Source organism: Spermophilus citellus (assembly GCF_964194105.1).
Source record: "Spermophilus citellus genome assembly, chromosome: 9".
NCBI lineage: Eukaryota > Metazoa > Chordata > Mammalia > Rodentia > Sciuridae > Spermophilus > Spermophilus citellus.
This window is the reverse complement of record NC_138191.1, coordinates 107,676,468-107,703,510: the sequence shown is the minus strand read 5'-3', so window position 1 is coordinate 107,703,510 and position 27,043 is coordinate 107,676,468. Positions and strand designations below refer to the sequence as shown.

At 33.8% G+C, this 27,043-nt stretch overlaps 1 protein-coding gene across 4 annotated transcripts in view; it reads right to left on the bottom strand.

Annotated features, from left to right (window-relative positions):
• FOXJ3 (forkhead box J3) overlaps positions 1 to 27,043 on the bottom strand; it is a 116,987-nt gene that overhangs the window by 22,133 nt on the left and 67,811 nt on the right. For 3 of the 4 annotated variants that reach the window (XM_081307521.1, XM_081307519.1, XM_081307520.1), the window contains exons 5-6: positions 18,642 to 18,725; positions 6,827 to 6,928 (exon numbers count right to left, since the gene is read on the bottom strand). In XM_081307521.1, the coding sequence (XP_081163647.1) occupies positions 6,827 to 6,928; positions 18,642 to 18,725 (186 nt within the window). The remainder of the gene's footprint in view (positions 1 to 6,826; positions 6,929 to 18,641; positions 18,726 to 27,043) is intronic. The other variant, XM_081307522.1, reaches the window with a different exon arrangement.

Below are 27,043 nucleotides of genomic sequence, written 5' to 3'. Positions count from 1 at the left end.
ATTTCTATAATGTACACATTTATTTTTGTTTAAACTTTAAACAAACTCACTGTTCTATCAAAATCTTAGGCATGAAAAACACCAAACAAACAAAAAAACCTCTAGGATTTAAAAAAAAAAAATCATACACACCAGTGTTGATGGTATTACAAATTAGAAACAATGTCCAATATACACATAAAACCATAGATATGTGATCTAATTTTAAAAAATAATATGCTAATGTACACATTAGATGTGAACGACTAGATGTTTAAATTCTTAACAATGGTTAACTGGCAGGGGCTGGGAACTGCTGTAGACTTTTGTCATTGATCTATAATAATCATTGTAGTTTTTAATTAGAAAGAAAGCTAACAGAAAACTAGCCATACATATCCTTCAAGGTTCTGTTCAGATGCTAATCTCCACTTCTCCTTCTAATACTTATTCTTCCATGAGAATAATTGATAAATTTGCCTCTATGTTCTAACTAATTTGTAGCAATTTTTTATCTGCCACTAGACTATTACCTTCTTGAAATCCCCATAAATAACTGAAAACAACATACAGCTTTCTGCTCTATATGTAGTTATTTACTAGTAAATTTTAGTAAATCTAACTCTCTGGCTTAATAGAAAACAGTGAGATTCTCAAATTTAGCAACCAACTAATTTAACTGATCATCCTCTCTGTGCTGAAAACAGGGTTATGCTCAATGCTCATTAACATTTGCCAAAAAAAAAAAAAAAAAGAAAGAAAAAGAAAAGCTGAACACATGAAAAACTAGGTACATATATCTCTATACTGAAGGCAAAAACCAAACTGTTCCACATTCACATGTGCTGGAAATAAATATCTAGGGAAAAAAAGAAAAAAATAATAAAGAAAATTCGGGCCAAGATTTTTCTGGAGAATAACTACAGTATAAATTTCACAAAACAAACCCTATAGAACTCTATGAATAATTTAAAAGCTATAAAACATTAACAACAAATTTCAAACATCCCATGGTTATTTTCTCAGCTACTCATTCTCTCCTATTCATGCTCAGTTACCTACCACTCAAGCCAGAAATACTTTTCATCATTCTGGACAACTCCTTTTGTTTTACTTGGATAGAGCATAAACATTTTTTCAATATAAAAAGAGTAGATTGCACAAATTATTTTATCTTTTGCAAGATGTATATCCCACACAATCACTACCCAGATCAAAGTAAAGACTAGTACTTCTCAAACTTTGATCTCCTACCTCTTTCTTCAGTCTTAAAAATTAAGGAGCCAAGGGGGGTTTGTTCATATTAATACATCTATCAGAAACTGGAGTATCTGAAAGTATAACTTTAAAAATTCTAAATTAATTCATGTAAAAAAATTACAAGACCAATTTACTTGTTAATATGAAAATATGTTCCCCAATAAACAAGTAAAATGCAAAGAGTAGAACTGTTTTACATCTTTATAAATCTAACTATCTGGCTTAATAGAAAACAGTGAGATTCTCGTAGCTGCTTCCACAATTAATCTGTTCCAGAGTACTGTTTGAGTGGAAGTACAGAAAGAAAACTTGGTAAAGAGAGGAATATTTTAATCAACTTTACATATAACTGTGGATACCCTCCCTTGATACTCCCAACACACAACAAATGTTTGTTTTGGCAGTACTGGGGCTTCACATTGAGCTACATCTCCAGTCCTTTTTAATTTTCATTTGAGACAGGGTCTCACTAAGTTGCCAAGCTGGCCTGCAATCCTCCTGCTTCAGCCTCCTGAGTCACTGGGATTACAAGTATGGCTACTACATGGCTCAAGTGGCAATTTTTAAAAGATAAACTGCAATGTGCAATGTGAAACCATGGCGATAAATTTTTTATGCTCTGCTCCATTAAAATATACTGTTCTGCTTGTACTCTGAATGGACCATTTATCCATGCATATTTTTTAAATTTATTTTTTATTCTAATTTGTTATATATGACAGTAGAATGCATTACAATTCATATTACACATATAGAGCACAATTTTTCATACCTCTGGTTGTATGCACAGTATATGCACACCATTCATGTCCTCATACATGTTATTCATACATAATTTTATAACATCATATATTGGTCATTTTAAAAATAATGATTTGCCAAATTATGTAGACCTTCCATATGTTGATATATTTCATCTTACAACATCAAAAATTAGACTTCTTAACATCAACCCAATCTCATTAGAAAAATCTTTTTAAAAACTAGGAATCAGGGGCTGGGGTTGTGGCTCAGAGGTAGAGTGCTTGCCTAGCATGCGTGAGGCACTGGGTTTGATCCTCAGCACCGCATAAAAATAAAATAAAGGTGTGTCTACCTACAACTAAAAAATGTTTAAAAAAAAAATGGGAATCAAACTCACTGTAGCGAATGTCTCCCCAAATTCTCCCCCCCCACACACACCCCAAAAGCTCAAATTTTACCACAGGAAACAGACATGATCAACTGTTTTCCTTGAAATGACCAGACTCAATTTGTTCATTTTCAAGAAAGTATCTGACAAACAAAGTACTCAAATTAAGTAATCATTGTCAGTTGTTCTTTTAAGTAAAAATAGTGATCTATGAACACAGTAGGCAGTTGAGCTTCCAACTCAAATCTCAAAAATGCTTTTTAAGAAAAGCAACCAATGCATGCCAGTATACAGTAGAAATGCTTCTTGCATCCTCCCATGTCATCCCATGGTATACTAAAAAGATGTGAACTCAATAAAACTACTTTTACAGGGCTGGGGTTGTGGCTCAGCGGTAGAGCACTCACCTAGTATGTGCGCACCCTAGGTTTGATCCTCAGCACCATAAGAATAAATAAAAGTATTGTGTCCAGCTACAACTAAAAAATATTAAAAAAAAAAAAAACTACTTTTCCAAAGTAAAGTGAGCATATTTTTAAAAAACTCAGTGTACAGCAGTAAAGAATACAATGACTGTATAGTTACATGTTATTGCCTTCATGGATGCCTAAAATGCCATCAGGCGTACACACCATCTCTTTTGCCACAGCAATAAAAATGCAAATACAAAGAAAAAGACAAATAAAATATCTTTTACTAAGAAAACAATTTTGATCTCATGGAATCCCTATAAAGGTCTTGGTTATCCATACATCCACAGACCTATCAAAGTCTGAGAATTGCTGACACACTACAATACCAGCAGTCCAGAGCCCTACTTGTGCACTCTCACAATCATTCTTCAAAGTTAATTGATAATCCTTCCACATTTCCTGTTCTAGATAACTGCTATGTGGACTTCTATCATTACTGTTAGGATTTCCTGTTTTGGGCTAACTATAAGTGGAATCATATATCGTGTGATTTTCTTTTCACAAACTCTTGTTTTTCACTGCATTAATATCTGTTCTTAATCTTTACAATTTCTATTTTTTTAAATGAACTTAGGGGTGGAGCTAGTTATATGTCTCTAGACACACTGAAATCATGTGCAACTTTATTTGCAGTTTATACACTACAAAAATGCTCTACCACTGAGATACATCCTCAGTCCTCCCCTCTATCCCCTCCTTTTTTTAAAGACAGAATTTTTTAATATTTATTTTTCAGTTTTCAGTGGACACAACATCTTTATTTTATCTTTATGTGGTGCTGAGGATCAAACCCAGCGTGCTGCGCATGCCAGGCGAGCGCTTTACCGCTTGAGCCACATTCCCAGCCCCCTCCCCACTTTTCTGACTGAGATACTTAGAGTTTCTTATTTATCTTTCTTTCCTCGTATTTTAATGTCACTTAAAGACTTCATTTTTTCTCTACTTTGTTGTAAGGGTGATTATTTCTATGTCTTTGTTCCAAGGATAGAAGCTACACCCTCAGTCCCATCCATCTTTCCTTAAAATTTATTCTGTTTTATGGGGGGGGGGTGGGGTCTAATTGAGAAATTCATTATTTTATTGTTTATATTTAGGTCTTAAATCCACCTGAAATTAATTTTATACACAATATGTGCTTGTTGTTTTATTTTTCCCCATTGATCTAGCACCACTTAATTCTGCTCTGGGTCTCTTCTTATGCCAATACCACACTTATAATAGTTTTCTACATGAAAATTATACATCTATTTAGTTATATCTTTTTTGTTTTACCTCAGTAATTTTTAGTTTTCTATAAAGTTCATCCTCAGTATTTAATGTTTTTGAATTGCTAACATAAATGTAAACTTCTAAATTTTATTTTCTGTCTGTGGTTAGTACGACTGATTCCTAAAATCAAATAGTGATCTTTTAATAAGAATCCTTGCTAAATTTATTTATTAAGGCTCTATCTATAGATATCTTTTTAAAAATTCTTTTTATCAATGCATTGTAATTATACATTATAGTTGGATTCACTGTTACAGATTTGTACATGCACATAACAACAATAAAAAAAAAATAGTCAATTTCATTCCCCACTACCTCCCTTTCTTCTCCCTGTTCCTTTTCATCTACTCCACTGGTCTCCCTTCTATTTTCATGAAACGTTCCCCATTACACACACCTTGACACCCCATTCCTTTTCCCTTTAGCTTCCACATATGAAAGAAAAACGTGACTCTTAACTTCCTGAAGAAGTTTGAGTTTGGCTTATTTCACCTCACATAATGCTCTCAAATTCCATCCATTTTTCTGCAAATGGACATAATTTCAGTCTTCTTTATAGCTAAATAAAACTCCATGATATATATGTTTAATATTAACATAGTCTTCATAATAAAATAACTCTTTATTTTTAGCAATGTCTTTCTTTTCATTTAAAATATATCTCATCAATTTTAATTTGGGAGTCTTTTAATTTGGCCTGATAATCTTTTAAATTGAGTATTTAATGTATTTACATTTAATATAATTCCTAATGTAATTAGATTTAAATGTTATTTGTCTTTCTTTGCTCCCATTGTTTCCTTCTCTTCCTACTTTTGGATTAGCTAAGGATTTATTATTTTTTTATTAATACTTGTATATTCTTTTAGGTTTTTTTTTTTTAAGTAATCCAGAGCAATGGTTTGTAAGGTGTGAAATTATAATCAACAATTTATAACATCACAGAAGTTCTGGATGGTGTTATCTTCCGCCAAACAAAATTTAGTTTTTTTCTTGCAAGAATATTCAACTATCATTCTAAAATAGTTGAAACTACTCTATTTTTGTATGCTGCTACAGAACAAAACCTCTGTCAGGTAACATCTTGAAAACCTACAGTATTTACCAAGGTACTGCAAGACCACGAATTACAAGGAAACTTGCAGGGCTTATCTCAATGTGTTCACCTTTTCAAAGATCCTGGTCCCTGAAATAACTATAAAATTGTCTTGGTCCCACTGTCTCCTTCCTCTTTTTTATCATGTACATGACTTGTGTGTGTGTGTGTGGCGGGTGTATGTGTGTGTGTGTATTTTATAGATAGGCAGAAAGGTTTTTCTGATACTAGCTACTCTGTATCTAAAAGGAGATGTCCAAAAATCCATCCCCTTTGACACTACTTTATTGCCTCAAAAAATCCCAGCATTACTACTTACTAACTGCTTCCTAATAACCACCTATGTTTAGGCTCTTAGCATTTCTAACAGACTACTGCAAAGAGCAGTATTAGAAATTTCTGATTTCAATCAGACCACTTCACCAGAATTTTTCCAGGCTAGTTGGCCAGAATAGATATGATGGTTAAAAGGACAAATTTCTAGGCCTTACCTTATTCATAAGAATAGAGTAAAACTTGGTAGGACAGCATTGAAATCCTGGTATTACCACCAGCAGCAGGGGGAAAAAAAAGCCCTTCCTAAGTGATTGTGATGTGATCATTACATAGACTATCATGTGGGAAAAACCATTACTCTATACATCATCTGCCAGTTTCTTTCCTAAATTGGAAATCTGATTATGTCACTCTGATTATCTGTAAACCTGTCTTATTCATTTTACCAACAAAAAGATTCTACGAATACTATATTACTACAATGGTGTAAATATGTCTGGTATTTGTATTTATGTGTTTGTTGAGCAAGTGAAAAAAAAAAAAAGAGAAATAATGCAAGTGCCAGCAAAAGCCAAGACAGAACAAAGTGTGTGTGAAAGCTAGAGGAGGAAAGTGAGAGTAAGACTGAGAATGTGTGAGCGTTGAGTATGAGATATGGCTTTAAGAAATTCATTTCTGGTAGGAGAGGAAATACACGCATAAACTAAATTATTTCATGAACCTCCCAGACCTTTTTAGAGTTTTAAGATATGAGATTAAAATATTACCTTGTAAAGATTTAAATACTATTTGAAAGAAGAGACATTAGTATCCCACTACCTATCTAATGACCTGGCACAAAGTTTTAACCCTTGCATCACAAAAAAATGCAGCAGACTACCATATACTGTTTCTGGGTATGTTCCTAGACCTCAATACCATAAATATAGATTGACCATTGTTCCAATGAGCCCTATAAGGTTGCCCAACTATTTATTATACTAGAGTCTGCTAACTCCCTAGAATTTGATTATCTTTTTTTCAACCACATATGAGGAGATGTAACTAAGGTTTTGAAACAAATTGATCCAATAAAATGCTTGCTCAAATATTTTAACAACAGAAACTAGCAGAGTCAAGAATTTAAATTAGTATATAACTTCACAATAAGCACATTCCAATTTCTCCAGAGAAATATTTTCTTTTAATTTGTGCATACCGTAAAACATTCTGGATTCGGTTTTAAAGCTCCACGTACAGGGTAAACAAATCTACACCACCTTAAAACTCTATTGTCATTATAAAAGCAAATTAAATGTATTATTCAAGGACATTTAAAAAATGTTTAAAAAATGAAATTACTTTGTTAGTCACAGTGTTGATTGCCAGAGTTGGAGAGGCACTTCCCGAAATAATACACTCCATTCCCAAAGAATCTGAATCTATGCTATATGGAGTTGAGGCCTAAAATATAAGAACAAAATAAATAATTATTATCTCATATATCCAGCAATTTTAACACAATTTGAAGGGATTTCATCAATTCTCCAACATCCGGTTCTGTGCTTTGTTTCTGAAAATAATAAGCTACTGAAATGACTTCTATTATATTTTAGTATGCTACTGATCTGATAACACAAAGTCCATTATTACAGCTATTGTCTAACAACTCTTCTAATGGGCTACAGGATAGGTTGCCAAAAACTATAAATAAACTTCTGTAATGGAGACTGCTAATGGTTCTCTTTTCATTCTTTCCTTCTCCCTTTTAGTGATAAAATTCTAGTTATCTTCTCATGGCTACCCAGTTAGAGACTACCTTCTCCAGATTCATTTGCAGCTAGCTGTGGGCCATGTAACTAAGGTGTAACCAATGGGATGTGAGCAAGAGTGACGTGTGCAACTTATGCAACACATCTTTGCAAGGGACTTGTTTATCCTGCGGTCTCTTATTCCCTTTCATTGCAAACTAGAGTAGAGATGGTGATGATAGTCTTGCTTAACCATCCTTCCAACCCGACCTATCAGCTTAGAATTTGGCCCGAGAGAGAAATCTCGGGTATTATTTTATTGTTCTTACTTTGTGGTTAAGAGTAACTGAACAATATTCTAAATATAAAAGTTCATGTACATTATTTATAAAGATCACATCCTGTCAAAAGTAATACAGAAGGTTTTCTACATCTAGAATTTAGAATTTCTAAACATTATGACAATTCATCTCTTATCTGCAAGACAATTTGATTACCTTAGTGAGTCCTCAAAAGTTCAATTTCAATGGTGAAAGTTAAAGAATAGCAAAGATAAATAACATGTGGCTATGATGCCAATCTCATACGTATTATCTCTCTGGCAAAATGTGCTTATCTTACACATGATACCAACTGGATATGCATTTTAAAAAGATGAAATGGGCTGGGAGTGTAGCTCAGTAGTAGAGTGCTTCCTAGTATGCATGAGCCCTGGATTCCATCCCAAGCACTAGACACCAAAAGAAGAAAGATTATAATGAAAGAGCAAGAGAACAATTTTACAGAGACACATTTCAAAGATTAATCTATTAATCACTAAATTCCTCAGCATGAATTTCTTTCATCAGATATCAACAAACTTGATAATGAGCAGGGAACATGATTGAAATGAAAAAGAAGGAAAAAGATGCAAGAGTCCAGCATGAAGGTGCTGGGTACTCATTAAGAATCAAGTGAAAATGGAAAGGGATTAAAAAATATAAATCGAAGAACCACAAAAATAACTAGGTCTTTGCTTCAATTTTAGTGCCCACCAACTTAGTTATATCTAAATTAACACACAGATTATTTATTTATTTTTGAGAGAGAGAAAGAAAGAGAGAGAGAGAGAATATGAGAATTTAATATTTATTTTTTAGTTTTTGGCAGACACAACATCTTTGTCTGTATGTGGTGCTGAGTATCCAACCTGGGCTGCACGCATGCCAGGCGAGCGCGCTACCACTTGAGCCACATCCCCAGCCCAGCAGATTACTTTAGAAAGCTGCAAATCTCGAGTTCCCCTAACTCAACTGAGTCATCTTAGTCCAAAGTACGGGTTCACTAATTCTCATTCTCCCCCACTGATAGAAAGAGAGAAGCCTGTACTTGGTGATTTCATGCAAATTATTCTATGTTTATGCTTTTTTTCTCACCTATACAAGGATTGTGCCATTTTCTTTAGAGGTTTGTTGCAACTATTAATTACATAATTTATGAAAAGTACCTGAAATACACAATAAATGCTAGTTACTATGACAACCACTAGGATTACAAATGCCAGAATGTGCAAAGGAATACTCAATGGTGATTAATGAAAAAGGAGACAACTTTAGTATGAGGCACAGTATTCCCAAACAGATTTGTGGCTTCAGCAACTTGGGAGACTGAAGTAGAAGGATTCCAAGTTCAAGGCCAGCTTCCGCAAGTTATCGAAACCTCCAAAAATAAAATAAAATAAAATAAAAAGGGCTGGGGATGCAGCTGAGTTGTAACATACCCCTGGGTTAAATCCCCAATTAAAAAAATTTTTTTTTGGTTTTTGGCATTTATTTTTACTTGTAGGTGCATTCATTCTGTTATGAACAGGCAACAAGTAGTCTGATGAATAAAGCCAGTGGGTCTAGGCATCCCAAAATGTACTAAAACCATAAAACCAAATTCAGTATCAATGAATCTAATCTGGGTGGCACCAGTCAGTTTGTAAAAGGTATCTTTTGCCGTCGTGTCAAGTTCCACTTCCAATAAAGCAGTATGATACCCATACAGACCAAACTTCTGTAATTAACAAATACAAACTATAGTGGGGAGGAAAAAACAGTTATCTAAGGATTCTAAGGAAATAAAGTAGGCAGACTGTGGAGAGAAGCCAGAATTTGGAGAGATCAACATGTGTATGAATTTCCTATTTTGATACAGCTTGGTCCCAATGTTAGGTACTAGAAGCATGGACAGATAATTCTGGCAAGGGGAACCAGAGAAAAGGGACCAGGTCAACTGCCAGCCACCAAACAAAGAAGGAAATCCCATAAGAAATAAAGTCAAAAGAGATCCCACCATCCTGGGTGTGAAACACTATAAAATTCTCAAGCTGACCCCTGAATCATGCATATACAGATTAGGATCAAATCAGAAGCCTAAAGAATCAAATTCAAATTGGAATTCCTACCCACAGAAGGTGAGAGTGAGAACTTACAGTCTGAGTTGAGCTTAACAAAATAAAATTTTGGCTCAAAATAAAATTTAAAAGGATTGGGGATAGAGCTCAGTGGTAAAGTGCCCCTGGGCCCAATCTCCAGTACCAAAAAAAAAAAAAAAAAAAAAAAAAAAAAAAAAAAACCAAAAGAAACAATGTTTGCTCTCACATTTTAAAAACTCATGTTTGATTATTTAAGGCAAAAGTTATAAATGCTATCCTTTGAGATTTATGATGTGTGCAGATTTAATTCAGATTACTATTATGTGGAATGGTGAGGGAATGACTGAAAAATCTCTACATATTTTATGAAGTGATAAAATAATAACTGAGTAGACTGCAAAGCATAGGGATATATGTTGAAATCCTTAGCCAAAACATAAATTAAAATAGAACCAAATAATTTAAAAGACAGAAAAGAGAGAAAGAGATAAACTAAAACATAGAGGTCAAACAGAAAACATAAGGTCGATCTATATCAACCCTATCAGTTACATGTTAAATGTTTAACAAAACTGTGCTAATGAAAAAGCAGAGACTGTCAGAAAGAGCTTAAAAAAAAAAAAAGTAGGCTCAGTTAAATGTGGCCTGTGTGTGTCATACCCTCAGATACAGAGGAGAAGCAGCCATGGGAAGGAAAGGAAAGGGAAAGGAAAACTGTCTCTATTCCAGTTGATATAATAATTTTCATATAGAATAATTCCAGGGCATCTTCAAGCAACTATTAGAACTAATAAGATCAAATATATAAAGTTAATAGATAAAAACTGATTTATACACTGGCACAAGCAATTAGAAAATGTACTTTAAAATCAATTCATAATAACTCAACGGAAAACAAAATACTCAGGGTTAAATCTAACTGGAAATAGGAAAGTCCCACGATTAAAAAAAAAAAACTTTAAAAAAATCTGAGAAAATTAATTGAAATTAATTAAGATAAATAAGAACTAATTAATGGATTGTTGTAACATATTCATGGATTAGAAAAAATATTAAGTGAATTTTTCCCTAGATCAAGGACTAAGGACTAGTGTAGAGGAAACTTTGGGGGTGGGGGGTGATAAAAATGTTCATTTGACATTGGTGTTAATTTCAAAATTGTATAGATGTCAAAACTCCTCAAATTGTAAACTTTAAACATGCAGTTAATTGTACATGAACCATCCCCCTCAATAATGTTTAAAAATCCTCAGTTAATTCTATCTATAAATATTATCTTGGAGGCCACATGAAGTGTCTCCCATGTAATGTGCATTACATATGTTTATTCAACTAAAATATTTATTCAGTTCTATAGCTAAGAGTAGAAATGCAGACTGCCTTCCTTTCTCTACTTGCTCACATCATTTCCTTTAACTTGAATCTTCACTTTCTCAGGTTCAACTGAGAAACTGAGTCATAAAAAATAGCATGGCAACAATCTCAGATATATAGCCAGATGCAGATGATCCTCCAACTCTTCTCTATTTACCCATCAGTCTTCCAGCTATCACCCTGATTAAACTTATAATCAGCTTTGAATAACAGCACAGGATTTCATTTTTTATTGCTTCTGGTGATCAAACCCAGGGCTGGGCAAGCACTCTATCTCTAAGCTACATCTCCAGACCCACAATTTAGCTCTTAATTTCAGGAAAAATTAATGTGCATTTCCTTCATCTCTGTGTCAAGGAAAGATAAAGATAATAGCAGATTAAATGTTTTTTCAAAGGCCATGTTTGGGATAGTAAGTTCATATATAACTATGTGGACTTTTATTCTTCCCCCTCACATACATTGCACAGTCATAGGGGGCTCTTTGTAGTTTCTCACCATCTCAGAACTTCTGCACTTGTAAGACTGAAGAAGGATTCTCTCCCAGACCTATGTAACTGATGGTTCACTAATACAGAAAGCGATGTCCTCAAAAGCTAAATATCTTATTCTAAATTATAACATACAACTTAAAAAATGGATTGGGTTAGAGATGTGGCTCAAGTGGTAGCGCGCTCGCCTGGCATGTGCGGGGCACTAGGTTGGATCCTCAGCACCACATAAAAATAAAAAATAAAGATGTTGTGCCCACCGAAAACTAAAAAATAAATATTAAAAAATTCTCTTTCTCTCTCTCTTAAAAAAAGGGGGGAGGGGTCTCCTGGGCTGGAGGTGTAGCTTAGTGGTAGCACTGAGTGTATGTAAGGCTCTGCATTTAATCCCCAGCACGCGCACGCACACACACACACACACCCCCATTAGGTTTTATAGAAGATGGCTGGATTATATATCTGCTTCTGCACTCAATCTACAGCAAAATCACAGGTCACACAGTCTATAGAACCCATCTAAGATAATGAGTGAAAAAGACAAAGAACGTTTTAATATTATTATGAATATAGTTTGACCTCATGTACTCCCTGAAATAGCATCACATACTGAGAACCACTGCTTTAGCATAATATATTTCTATAAGGGGGGGAGGGGGGGAGAGGAGGAGGAGGAGGAGGGGGAGGGGGAGGAGGAGGGGAGGGGGAGGAGGAGGGGGAGGGGGCAAGTTAAAGAATCAACAGAGAAGAATATGATTCTTTGATTACCAATATGATAAAAGAGAAAATGCACAGGTAACTTTCAAGCACTCATTCTTTCAAGTCTTTTTTTTTTTTTTAAGTTGTAGATGGACACAATACCTTTATTTTATTTTCTTACGTTGTGCTGAGGATGGAATCCAGTGCCTCACACATGCGAGGCAAGAGCTCTACCACTGAGCTACAATCCCAGCTCCTCAAGTCATTTCTTTAACAAAAAAAATACCCAGGACCCAGGTTTCTTTTTCTACTCTTTAAAGAGTGTGAATAGTTTGATTACTTGCCAGTCTTCAAAAATACCCAAAAGGTAATATCCATCTTTTTCTCCTGCCCTAAGCAGCTTCCAGTGGACAAAGCCCCTTTTATTAATGCATACATAACATAACCTTTGGTTGAACTGAACAAGACCAAATTAAAAAGCAAAATAGGCCAAAGAAGATATTTGTTAATATAAAACAAATTAATAAAGAAAGAAAAAATGAAAATTAAAAAAAAATTTTTTTTGAAATCACTGCCTTTCTTTTTTACTCCATGGCCAGCCATTATGACCTGTCAGTTCCTTATACTCTGTCCCTTTCAAACATTCCCAATAATATTCATCTATTTCTGTTTATCCAATAGGCCTCTACTGAAACATCACTTCAAGGAAACTTTTCCTGACTTTTAGATCTAAGTCACGCCTCTTTACTATGTGGTCCCAAGGTTCTCAAGAACATTATCTTTAGGATGACCAAATAACTTACCATTCAAATGTTATTTTGAAAATGAATGACGAGGGCTGGGGATGTGGCTCAGTGGTAAAGCACCCCTAGGTTCAATCCTCAGTACCAAAGAAAAGAAAAGAAAATGAATGAAGAACTAACAATTATGCTTAGAAAACAAGCTACATTATGGAATATACTGCCATCTTACCATATCAATTTATCCTCCCTGCTTGAGTGGGACCTTTAAGAATAAAGCATACTGGTCTGTCTGTTCTCTGAGACTTAGTTTAATGCAAAAGAATATTCTCAGTTCTATGAATGACATGATTTTTTATAGTGCAAATTAACTTGGAAAAAAAAAATCTGGAAAAAAAATCAACTGTACTCCCTCCCAAATCCTAATACTGTTCTATACCCCATACCCCTGTCATGATTTATTTACTACCCATGACTTACCCTCCCCTAATCACCCCTGCTCCAGTCCATACTCTTCAATCAGAAGATAAATTGAGCAGAAAAGGTCCATTTTGTTCATTGCTGTTTCCTCAGGACCTAGAAGAGTACCCATGTATGGTAGGCACTCGACACTTGTCTCTAAATGAATGCTGCCCTCTCTAGTTGCTCTGCCTATCTCCACCTAAAAGTCAAGCCACACAACCCATGAAGCCTTCTTAGTCCCAGGAAGAAAAAAAAAAAAAATCTCTCTTCTTCTACACAGGATAATATTTCATACCTTTCTTATAATACCTTCTATACTTTACCCTTCTGCTAAAATTATCGGTCTTGTCTTGTTCTTCTTGGTATGTATCTTAGTATAATGGCTGGCCTGTAATATCTACAAAGATCTGTCAAATTAAACTGATAACATATTACAATGATGGATATATATATATATATCTGGTACCCACTAATTTTCTAAAGAACTCTCTTATTCATATAGCTTATACCCTTAGCCCATGCCACTATCACTGCAACTCCATCTACTCAGTATCTTCCTCTTGCAATGAGTATTTTGTGAAGAGGAAGTATCTTTTAAAAACTGTTTTGATTCATTTTTTAACACCACAGATTGTGAAATCAAAGCAACATTCTTGATCCTATTCATTTTAGGCTTTCTTCCTCCCCACTCCCTGTACTGGGAATTGAACCTAGGGTCTCATACACACTAGGCAATACTCTGCTGTGTTGTGCTATACTGATCTTAAATTCTGCCTCAGCTTCCTGAACAGCTGAGATTCTGTACCTTCAGGCTTTCTACTGGAATCTTTCTACTCTTAAATATATACACACTATCTTAAGTTTTTCTTTAAAAAATGACTTCCAATATGCCCATCTGTATTTCTTACTTACAAGTCAATCATGCATTTTGTTTTTTCCAAGTGGAGTGCCTTTATTATTTTTATGTCTATGAAAAAAGTTCACTTCTACATCAATACTAAAGCCTCATTTCTCTTCCCAGAGGCCCTCATAGGCAGCATTGTCTATTTTGAGTCACTTTAGTTATCAGTAGTTGGCCTAACAAATTATTTAGTACTTTTTTTGTCATTTATAATCACATTTATGTTACTTGATCATGTGTTCATATTAAATGTGGGAAATTTATATGCACATATAAAATGAAATGTGATTCAGTGTTATGGGTTTCAGCCTAACAAATGCTAGTGGTAACTGTAAACAGCATAGACTGTGAAGGCAAACTACCTGAGTTCAAATTCTGGCTTTGGTACTAATTATTAGTACAGGAGGATAAGTTAACATTCATGGTTTATCAGTGTCATCATTTTAAAAATTAATTACTATATATTAATAAGTATCTGACACAGAAACTCAATGTTATGAATTCTACCCTCTTATTTTATGTGAGGGTACTGAAGCTTCCAATCATTAACTAAAATTGCCAAAAGTCATAAGAAATAGCAACTTTTAAAGCTAAAAGAAAAATACAGAACTTCTAGTTGAAAAATCCCTTGTGTTACCACTTTATTCAATGTTTTCTCGATATTTTAAAAAATACTGTAACTTTATCCATTATTTTAAGATCTTCAGGACCATTGTGTGATTTTAAAACAAAAAATTAAGAAGATGAAAGAAAAGGGAGAAAGGAAGAGAAACATTTAAATACTTAAGAAAAGAAGGAAGAAATATTACAATAAAAGAGAGTAAATGGTCTGATAACCATGAAAATGAAGGGAAATCAGAGAAGTGCTCTGGAGAAGGATGTTAAGAATATCAGACTAGAGGCTGTGGTTATAGCTCAGTGGAAGAACTTGCCTAGTATGTGTGAGGCACTGGGTTCGATTCTCAGCACCACATATAAATAAATACAAAAGCTTATTTCTGGGGCTGGGGTTATAGCTCAGTGGTAGAGTGCTTGCCTAGCAGGTGTGAGACACTGGGTTTAATCCTTAGCCCCATAGAAACGTAAATAAAATAAAGGTCATTGACTACTAAAAATTTTTTTAAAAGCTTATTTATCTTCAAAATAAAAAGTGTATGAGACATTTAATTTTTTTACATAGAATTCTGATATTTACACATGGATAAAGGAATCGCATTCACAGAAATTTAGCGAAGAACTTTTAGGGTTGTTAATTTCTTTACCATCTACATTCAAAAGTCCTTTTATCCTTTAAAAGTTTTCAACATATGGGTCATGGTCAGCTTGGGGGAAAACTTTACATCTCTAAAGATCATGTTAAGAATCATTCTTATTTGACTGGAATAAACATTTCCTTAGTAAAACTTTAAAAAATTTAAACTGTCCTAACAAAAATATTACATATTATATAACCTTCTTACCACCCCTACCCCCAAATCTCTAAGTGGAAAAGAAAATATACACACATCTGTTTATTGGGGCAGGAAATTATGTTTTTGTAAAATAACTATCTTCCAGAATAAGTGTTAAACAATATCTGTCTTACTGATTTTATGTACTTCACTTACAGCTGACCTCTTTGGATAGTTGTTGGTGAGAGATATGTATGTATATATACACATACTACAGTGATGTAACCACATTAATGTTTACAGCAGCAGAATTCACAATTGCCAAAAGTCATAAGAAATAGCAACTTTTAAAGCTAAAAGAAAAATATAGATACCCTTCAGTAGATGAATGGATAAAGAAAATGTGGTGTATATACACACAAAGAAATATTACTCAGCATTAAAAGAAAATAAAATCATGGCATTTGCAGGTAAATGGATGGAACTGGAGAATATAATGCTAAGTGAAGTCAGCCAATCCTAAAAAACCAAATGCCAAATGTCTTCTCTGATAAAAGGATGCTGATTCATAATGCGGGGGGGGGGGGGGCAGTGTGGGAGGAAGAGATGAACTTCAGATAGAGCAAAGGGGAAGGAGGGGAAGGGAACAGGCATGGGGATAGGAAAGACAGTAGAATGAGACAGACATCATTACCCTAATACATGTATGAAAACATGAATGGTATGACTCTACTTTGTGTACAACCAGAGACATGAAAAACTGTGCTCTCAATAGCTAAACTGTGGAGCCAATCTAGATGTCCTTCAGTGGATGAATGGATAAAAAAAAAATGTGACATTTATACACAATGGAATATTATTCCACAATAAAAAAGAATAAGATCATGACATTTGCAGGGAAACGGATAGCATTAGAGAAGATTATGCTAAATGAAGTTAGCCAATCCCCCCCCCCAAAAAAAACCAAATGCCAAATATCTTCTCTGATATAAGGGGGGTAACTCAAAATGGGTTAGGAGGGAGAGCAAGGGAGGAAGATTACCTCTAGATAGGGAATAGGGGTGGGAGGGAAAGGGAGGGAGAAGAGGAATAGCATGGATGGTAGAAGGAGACCCTCATCATTATACAAATACATGTATGAAGATGTGAATTTGGTGTCAACATACTTTATATACAATCAGAGATATGATAAATTGTGGTATAAAGGTGTATTAAGAATTGTAATGCAAAAAAAAAAAACCCTGTGCTCTATTTGTGTGATATGAATTGAACTGCATTCTGCTGTCATACATAACAAATTAGAATTAAAAAAAAAACTTTAAATAAAGAGTCTTCAAAAAAAGGGAGGAAAGAACTCTCAGAAATAAACAAGGATTTCTCTAAAAATTGTGAAACAAGTGTAACAGAATAAAAGGCAGGCTTCATATCCAAAAAGAAAATGCACAGTTGTCAACTCAACCACCAATTCCCACTTCCAAAAAATTTAAGTTTCAGAAACCTTTAGAAGAAGAGATAAATAACAGAAAAGACCACAAATCCTTAGCCCTTCAACTTATACATCCAAGTTGTTTTGTAATGGTGTGGGATGAATAAAAAAATAAAATAAAAATGAGGATTTTTTTCTCTCTTTCCTTCAAGTTCTGGCAACAGAAGCTAAATGTTTTGTACTTCACAGTTCTATAACAAGTCCAAGTGGTAAGTCTGTTTCAAAAGGCAGAGGCATGAAGGTAGGAACTGAGCTTTGTTTCCTCTCAAACCACAACACACTGACCACATCAATATCTCAGTCTTGAAACTGTTCAGATCTGTTACCAGAAGACTATACCACCAATTTTAAACTTCAACCTCTTAATTTTTGGTTGTGTAAAGCCAAATATTATGACCTAAGAACTCTCACCTTTAATTCCATACAGATTGATAATTAATTGACTTACTGAATTTCCTCTGCTGGCTTCAAAAATGCTACCCCAACTAAGCCCTATTTCTGTAGTACCTCAGGGGCTCTTATGATCACAATATTAACTTTGTCTAAGGTCCTTGCCTTTGAGACTCAGAAGCCATTCCTTTATGAAGAAAAGGCACAGATTTATTTGATCAAACATTTACTCAGTTTCCTTCATCTTACTATTCTCTCTGCAAACACTTTTTGATACCCAATATAAACTGAGAAAAACACAAAAATCAGTGACACAAATATACACACGCGCACACACACACACACACACACATATAATTTTACTAAAGCCCTTAAAAGGGCATTAGTCCAATGAAAAAGACATAGAAACAAAAAATTTCCATGAAGTATGAGAAATACTAGAAGAAAACTTTATAAAAATTCGTTAAGAACACAAAAAATTAAGAAAAAGCTTCACAAAGTGGTAAACACTTGGAATGGATCTAAAGAAGAGTAATGCAAAGTATGAGGATGTTTTTATTGAGATGTTGGCTGGGATTTTGGCTCAGCAATAGATCACTTGCCTACAACATGGGAGGCACTGGGTTCAATCCTCAGCACCACATAAAAATAAAAAACATAGAGGTATTGTGTTCATTTACAACTTATATACGATAGTTTCTTTTCTCCTTTATTCCTGCAAATTAATTTTAACTTGAATTCACAAGTAAGAATTATCTTACAAACAACAAACACACAGGCCGAGATTTTGTGTACAAAGTGACATTACATGGATGCTAGCAGGAAAAAGCACTGTGAGAACAATAAGGAAAATTCTATGTAACCAGAAAGGTTATTTGCAATTTATTTTTAATTAATTCCTTAACTGCTCACCTCACTTGTAGTAAAGATCAAATAAAATAACGGGTATGAAAGGTACTTGGAAACATACAAAATACTATACAAATAAAATCTTACCTTGGTTACAGTTATACTTGCTATACTGGAAATGAACTTTTGAAAATTTACATCTGACACATTCAGTCTGTCATACTAAATTTATGATAAAGAATTTTTACCCGTTCTACAGATCGTGCCCTCTTCTTTGGCCGAGTAGGCAGCGCATCTTCCTTCGGATTGGTGTCTATTGCCCAATAGGATCCCTAAAGGTAAAGAAATAAATTATATTAACAGTATATTACAGTAACCCTATGACATTAAAAGGGATTTTTTATATTCCTCTGCTCCTAAAGTAAACATTATGCAAATATAGCAGTGGAAAAGCAGCGTAAGAAATACTAGTTTCAGATTGAGAAAAGTAAAGGTTAGGAGAAGAAAGTCCATTTATAATGAATTATTAAGAAAAAAAATCGTAAGCTGAAGAATAAGTCCAAAAACTTATGCCATGGCCAAATTAAAAGAGGAAATGATAAATCAGATACATTTTTTAAAAATATTATTTTTTAGTGGTAGTTGGACACAATACCTTTATTTTTAATGAGGTGATGAAGATTGAACCCAGGGCCTCACGAGGGCTAAGTGAGCGCTCTACAGCTGAGCCACAACCCCAGCTCCCCCCATACATTTTATACACTAATTCTTAATTCATATGATGACACCATATGACGTTCAAATCTCCTAATATTTTACATATAAAGGTACTACATTTCTAGATCCTGTGACCTCACAAATCTACATGGTAAGTAAAACAATTTATAAAGACAAATTGCTTGAGCATATTTTATATTATATATAATAAGAGTATCCTGAGAAGCAAGGGTCTGTACATAAATCTTTCATTGCTTACTTCTACTATCATGACTTATTTTAATTATTCTCTTTTGGTACAAGTTCTCATTTCATTAAAAAAATATGTATTGAATGTCCATTGCACTCCAGGCATTCAGGAATTCTTACTCCCCAAAATACTTTGAAAAGCATAGACTATAATAGTTTGTACATATTATACAAATAAGGAGACCAAAGCTCAGGAAGATAAAGTGTTTTACCCAAGCAAGAATATGACAACCAACAACCAACACCAGAAACAGGATCTTAATTCTTAACTCCTTTCTCCTTCAATTATTCTGCTGCTATATACAAACATGAACAGATATGTACACACACACACATTTGGGGAAGGCGGCAACAATGAAGGGAGTAAGGGAAAGAAGACCTTTTCAGAAACAGGAATATAATGTATATCCTAGATTTATGACGTAATATTCAAATTTCATCTTTGCCTCTATTATTTCATTAATCTTATTAGGTTGATTTTTCATATAATACTTTAAAATAAAGGGAAATACAGCTTTCATCTATCAATGCTCACATTTTAGCCTGACACAAACTATGGGTTTACAGTTTTTTGAACATACATCATTATGTTTCATTGCATCTGTACCTGCCCAAGAAGTTAATCTATCTGTAATATCCATCCTTCAATGGACAAATTCATAATCCACCTTCAAAATTTACCTCAGATATTATCTAAAGGAATCCTTCTTTGATGGTCCTGCCACATCCAAGAACTCACTATTCTCCACCTCTATGACATTTCTATACTTTTTACTAAGACTATTCACTGTATTTAACAATTTTGTTTATAGGTCTGTATCTTCTAGGCTGTAAGCTCCTGAAAGGTAGGAGCCACTTTATTCATTTCTGATTCTAGTGTCAGGCACAATGTAAAACACAAAGGAAGTACTCAAGGGCTGGGGTTGTAGCTCAGTGGTAGAGCGCTTGCCTATCATGTGTGAGGCACTGGGTTTGAATCTCAGCACCATACAAATAAATTAAATAAAGGTCCATTAACAACTTAAAAAAAAGATATATATGTATATGTATATATATATGTGTGTGTGTGTGTGTGTGTGTGTGTGTGTATTTATTCAATAAACATGTTGAAATGGGAAGGGAAAAACGTTCCTAACCAAGTGTGCTGATAATGTCAGTATATGAGGTGTGATGCCAGACCCTCTCAAATACTAGTTTATATATAAGTACCAGAGTTTAGCACTAATTTCATCTCCTAGCCCCTACTGGTATACTCTACTATGCTACCTTTTTAAGTGGTCACTGCATTTCAGTCAATGAATCTACCAGTCCTGGTATAAACTTGCCAGCAAACACATAAAATGTCGATTTTACAGAAAGTAAGCACTAAAAATGAAAACCAAACATTTTAATATGTATTACTTCTTACTTGAACACATGATAATTACATCATGATATTCAACTCTAAAAGAATATTATACATTAAATTTACTGTAGTTTCAGCACCCTGGAACCTCATAAATCTAAATGGTAACTAGCAAAATAAAGTAGAAAAAAAACTCAGACTGATTTGTTATGAAAATAAAGCTGGAGGGAAAATATCAAAACTCATTCAACAATAGTTTTTAAAACACTTTATGGAAATGATAAATTCCAGTGTTTATTTTGGATTAGTGTACATATGCGTATGAATCTGGAGAAACATTCAACATCCAAACTTTAGACTGATTTGTTATTGAACATTTTAATAAAACTTTAAAAAATGCTTCTGTTCTACACAAAATATGACTAGTTACAGCTTCTCACAAAGAGATCAACTACAGGGGGAAAAACGCACAATCCTGAACATCCAAATATAAACATTAATGATTAAAATGTTTCACAAAATAATGAAATCTTCTATCTAGTGTCTCTGGTAAACTAGTATCTAAGTTTCATCTGTGAAATGACAGGTTTGGACTAAGAAACTTTAAATTCCCTTTCACAAATAAAAATCACAATGAGATATTTCTCATATATACTGGGCTATCTATTATCAAAACAACAGAAAATAACAAGAATTGGTAAAGATACAGAAAAAATGGAACTTTTGTGCATTGCTGGAAAGAATGTAGAATGGTGCAGCTGCTGTGAAAAATGTTACGGCAGCTTCTCAAAATATTAGAATTACCAAATGATTCAGCAATTCCACTTTGAATATATAACAACAACAACAACAACAACAACAACAAAAAACCCTGAAAGCAGGAGCTTGGTATACCCATGTTCATAACAACATTATTCACAATAGCCCAAAGGTAGAACCATCCCAACTGTGCACTGACAAACAAACAAACAATGGTTTATATGTTCAATGGAATATTATTCTTTCCTTAAAAGGTAAAGGAATTCTGGGGCTGGGGTTGTGGCTCAATGATAGAGGGCTTGCTAGCATGTGTGAGGTGCTGGGTTCAATCCTCAGCACTGCATACAAATTAAAAAATAAAAAATTTTAAAAAAGGTCCATCTACAACTAAAAATTTTTTTAAAAGGAAGGATTCTGACACATGCTACAAAGCAGTTGAATGTTGAAGATATTATGCTAAGTGAAATAAACCAGACATAGAAGGACAAACATTCTATGATTATGATTATATATACTTATAGTAGTCAAATTCAGAGATAAAAAGTTGAGTGGTGGTTGCCAGAGACAAGGGGAGCAAAAATAGGCAGTTATTGTTGAATAGATACAAAGTACATTTGGAAAGATGAAAAAAGTTCTGAAAATGGATGGTGGTGATAGATACACAACAATATAAAAGTACTTACTGCTACTGAACTATGCATTTAGGATGGTTCCAATGGTAAATTTTAGGTTATGTATATTTTACCCCCAACCCCCCACACACACTCACAAAAAGTCCCTTTAAGCTACTTTTAGAAAACAGTTTCCCTCTCAGAGTAGTTCTTTCCTCTAGGTTTCTGTGGAGCAAATAGGAAACAGGAGGTTTTTGTTTGGTTTTATTTTTAAAATCAATTTATTAAAGTATGTCTAAAATAAGATGCATGCAGTTTAAGTGTATAATTCAAGAAGTCTTGACAATTGTTACACATACATGTAACTAACACCAAAATCAAAGACATTAAGCATTCCCTTCAACTAAAAAGCTTCTTTGTGTGTCTCAACAAGCAATTCCCTTTCCTTTGCCTCCAATTTCCGTCCCATACATCCACTGATCTGCTTCTTAACATTATAGTTTTGCATTTTGTATAATTTCATATAAATGGACTCAACCATTAAAACTATTTTCTACTCTCATCAGCAATATATGAGAGTCCAGCTGTTCACCCTTGCTGACACTTGCTATTTTAAGTCTTTTTAATCACAGCCATCCTAGTGCTGTGTAGTTATGTCTCAGGGGTTTTCATGTATATCTCTGTAACAAATAACAATGCTGGACATGTATTTATTTGCCACTCATATATTTTTTGTGAAATTATTTTTTGCCAACGTTTTATCTGGATTATAAGAATTTGGCTATTTGTACTGTGATGATATAAATATAAATATATTCTGAATAACAAGTCCTCTGGCAGATGATATTGTGAATATTCTCTCCCAGTCTGTAGTTATCTATTTGTTTATATGCACGATGATACCTTTTTTAAGGACCAATAAGCTTTTAATTCAACGAAGTCTAATTTATTGAGTTTCCTTTTATGGTTTGTTTTTATTGTTGTGGTTGTTTGTTCATTTGCTTGCTTGCTTCTTCATTTTGTTTTTTGGAAATAGTGAACCCAGGCTTTGCACATGCTGGGCAAGCACTATACCACTACATCCTCAGCCCTATGATACTTTTTTTTGTTTTCATTTTTCCTATATAAGTGTAAGGTAGGGATCAATATTAATTTTTCTTACACCCAGATACATAGCATCTCTCTTGAAAAGACCTTTCTATTGAATACAATAATATATCTGTCAAAAGTAAGCTGAATATAAACATGGGTCAATTTCTGAACTCTACTCCATTGAACTGACACTACCTATTTATCCTTATGCAAAGGTCATTTTTGTCTTGATTTTTCTAACTATATACAAATTTGAAATCAAGCAATATATATATGCTACAACTCTGGTCTTCCCCCAACTAAATTGCTTTGCCTATTCTACGTCTTTTGCATGTCCATAAAAATATGAGAACTGGTGATAGTTTCAAAGAAAGAAGCCTGATGCAATTTTTTTTAATGGAATTACATTAACTATATAAATCAACCTTGGGAAAACTGATATCTAGCAACAAAGAGTCCTCTTAGTCCACAAACATGCTATTTCTCTCCATTCATTTAGGTCTTTTTCTATTTCTCTTCATAATGTTTTCTACAAACAGGTGTAGAAACCCTAAAATGTCATTATTTTGAACGCAACGGTAAATGGAATTGCTTCTGTTAATTTCATTTTCCAATTTTTCCTTGTTAGTATAGAAAAAATTATGATGATCCTTTATCTAGTTCTAGTATTAATTCCATAGATTCTTCTTTGGAATTTTCTACATATGCAATAATGTTGTCTACAAATGAAGATTTTATTTATTCTTTTTAAAAAATGGCTGTCTATTATTTCTTTTTCTTGCCTTATTCCATTGGATAGGACTTCTTAAGAGAATGTTAAATAAAAATGTGGGAATGAAAATATGCTTGTTTTGTTCTCAAACTCAGAGGGAAGGAATTTAATATCAAATTATTAAAAATAATATAAGGGCTGGGGCTGTAGCTCAATGGTAGAGTGCTTGCCTCTCATACACGCGGTGCTGGGTTCAATTCTCAGCACGACATAAAAATAAAATAAAGGTATTGTGTCCATCTACAACTAAAAAAACCATTTTTTAATGATATGACCTGTACATTTTTCAGATACTTTAATCAAGGAAATTCCTTTTTATACCTAGTTTGCTAAATGTTAAGTTTAATATATGACTTTTCAGCCCTCTTTTACTCACATGGTGAGTAACACCAGTTTTCTAATTTTAAGCTGCAATGCATTCCTGGAACAACTCCCACTTGGTCATAATTTTCTCCTTTTTTATGATACCAAGGATTGCACCCAGGGGTGCTCCACTACTGAGCTTCATCCCCGGCCCTTTTTATTTTTTAATTTGATACAGGGTATAAGTTGCCCAGGCTGGCCTCAAACTTGCAATCCTCCTGCTTTAGACTCCTGAGTCACAGGGATTATAGGCATGTGCCACCTTGCCTGGCTATTTTCTCCTTTTTATATAGGGTCTATGTTCATGAAGAATATTGGTCTGTAGTTTTGTTGTCACTTCTTTGCCTGACTTTATTATCATGGTAATACTGGTCTTGTGAAATTGAGATGAAAACTATTCCTTCTTCCACTATTTTTTAAAAAATATTTGTGTGTTGGGGGTGGTATTATTTTTTCCTTAAATGTTTCAGCTTCTGGTTTCACTACTTTTGTTTGTTTGTTTTCTGTTTCACTTATCATCACTATTGCCTTTATTATTCCTTCCTTCTATTTCCTGTAAATTTTCCCTTTCTAACTTCTTATGAACATGCTTAGGTAACTGATTTTTTTTTTTTTATTTTGAGACAGGATTTCACTAATTGCTGAAGCTGACCTAGAACTTGTGATCATGATACCTCAGCCTTCCAAGTTATAGGCATGTACTACTACACCCAGCTATATGCATCTTTGTAAAATACTGCTTTAGCTCTATCTTACAAATTATGTTCTGCTCTCATTATCATTCATTCCAAAATATTTTCCAATATGCTTTCTGATTTCTCCTTTGATCCAGAGGTACTTCAGATATAGAACTTACTCTTTGTGATTTCACCCTTTAATAAATCTACTGAAACTTGTTTTGGTATACGGTCTGTTTGGTAAATATGTCCTGTGCATTTAAAAAGAATATATATCCTGCAATTGATAGATAATGTGTTCAGATCCTTAATTACTTTTTTTGTCTAGCTATTCTATTTCCTAAAATCTCCAGCAATGCCTGTGGGTTTATCTACTTCTTTCTTCAGTTGTGAGAGTTTTTGCTTCTTTTAAAGCTTTTTTTTTTTTGACACACATACATTTCTAATTCTTAAATATGCCTAATAAATTGATCTTTTCTTCTGCTATCTCCAATACAGCATTCAGTGAATTTTTCATTTAGTTAGTATGCTTCTTAGCTCTATAATTTTCTTTTCTTTTTCCATCTCAGCTGAAATTCTCTATCTGTTCATTAATTATTTGAATATATTTTATTTAACTCACTGAGATTGTTTTTGAGGAGTTGCTGGAGATAGTGCTCATGAGAGTTCCTGGGGTCTATCATCACTAAAAAAACAAATAATGTCTATTTTGAAATATATGTCTCCTAAAGTTAGGACACTTGTTGCACCTGATTCAGGAGCTCTGCCACAGTTTGGCTGTACCATCCTTAGGCTTGTTCCTTAACCCAACTTGGTATCAGTGTCCTTATCTGTGATACAGTGGTGATAATTATATCACCCTCTCGATTAGGCTCTCTGACCTTGTGTAGTAAGTGTTTCTTTTGTACTTAGCAAAGCTGCCCTTCCTGTGAGGCAACGTGGGCTGGCATTTCCCAAAGTCAGGAAAACGATAGTTAGAATCACAGTTTTAGGATGTAAATTCACATGTCCTTCAACATAAAATCACATGCTTCCTGCAGATAATTTCAATTTTTACCGGAGCCATTCTGACATCACTTCTTACTCTTCAGGCAAGGTGCCTGTAAAGTTTTCCCTGAGTAATGCACTACTGAATGCCAAAAAACCGACTTTGATATTAGATGGTCATGTGGCATAATAAAGATTCCATCTATTAATCCAGACCTGCCTGTATAACTATGCATGAATTACCAAAATTTTGATCCACTTTACCCATCTATTTCATAGAACTGTCATGAGAATTAATCTTAAGTTATCACTATTTACTGCCCGAGTCCAACAGACACTTTGTTTAGAGTTAAAATCATTGTACAAATATTTTATACAGTAAGGGATAGTGAAAAACAACCTTGAGACATTTAGCAGAAATTTAAAGCATAGCAAACACAAATTTCATATATATACACACACACACTTTATATCTTTCAATACTCATAGTTTTAAAAGTTTATATACTGAAATGGTCAACATCTTTTGAATGCAACTAACTGCTTATTAACTGCCATGTATAAAACTTAAAACTTATCTTTATAAATACCGAGTTCATATCTCGTCTCTCTAAAACATTCTACTTTACTATTCTGTTTTTTTTCTTAAATCTTACTATTGAAAGACAATCCTTCAATCCAGTTTTCAAATACATTTCTAACATATTCTAGAGTATTATTATTTCTGGTTCTTCTTGTACTCATATTCCCAAAAGCAATACTCATAAGATGAAAAAATACTGTCCTATGTCCTTCCGGTAAAACAGGTTAATTCAACTTCTAGTTACAAAATACTGTGTTATGAAGACCTTGTTAAATGATTAAATAGATGAGACTAATACATTATCTTTTTGTTCTTAGATATCACTAATTTAATACTTTGAGAAAAATTATCTAGTATATCATCAACTCAATTTCATCATCATCATAAGAGTCTAAAATGTTGTTACCTCTGTGTCATCTCCTGATTACTGGATAATGGTAAACCACCTTTCTCTGCCAAATCTCTTTGGCATGATGAGAAGATATTAAATTCTCAT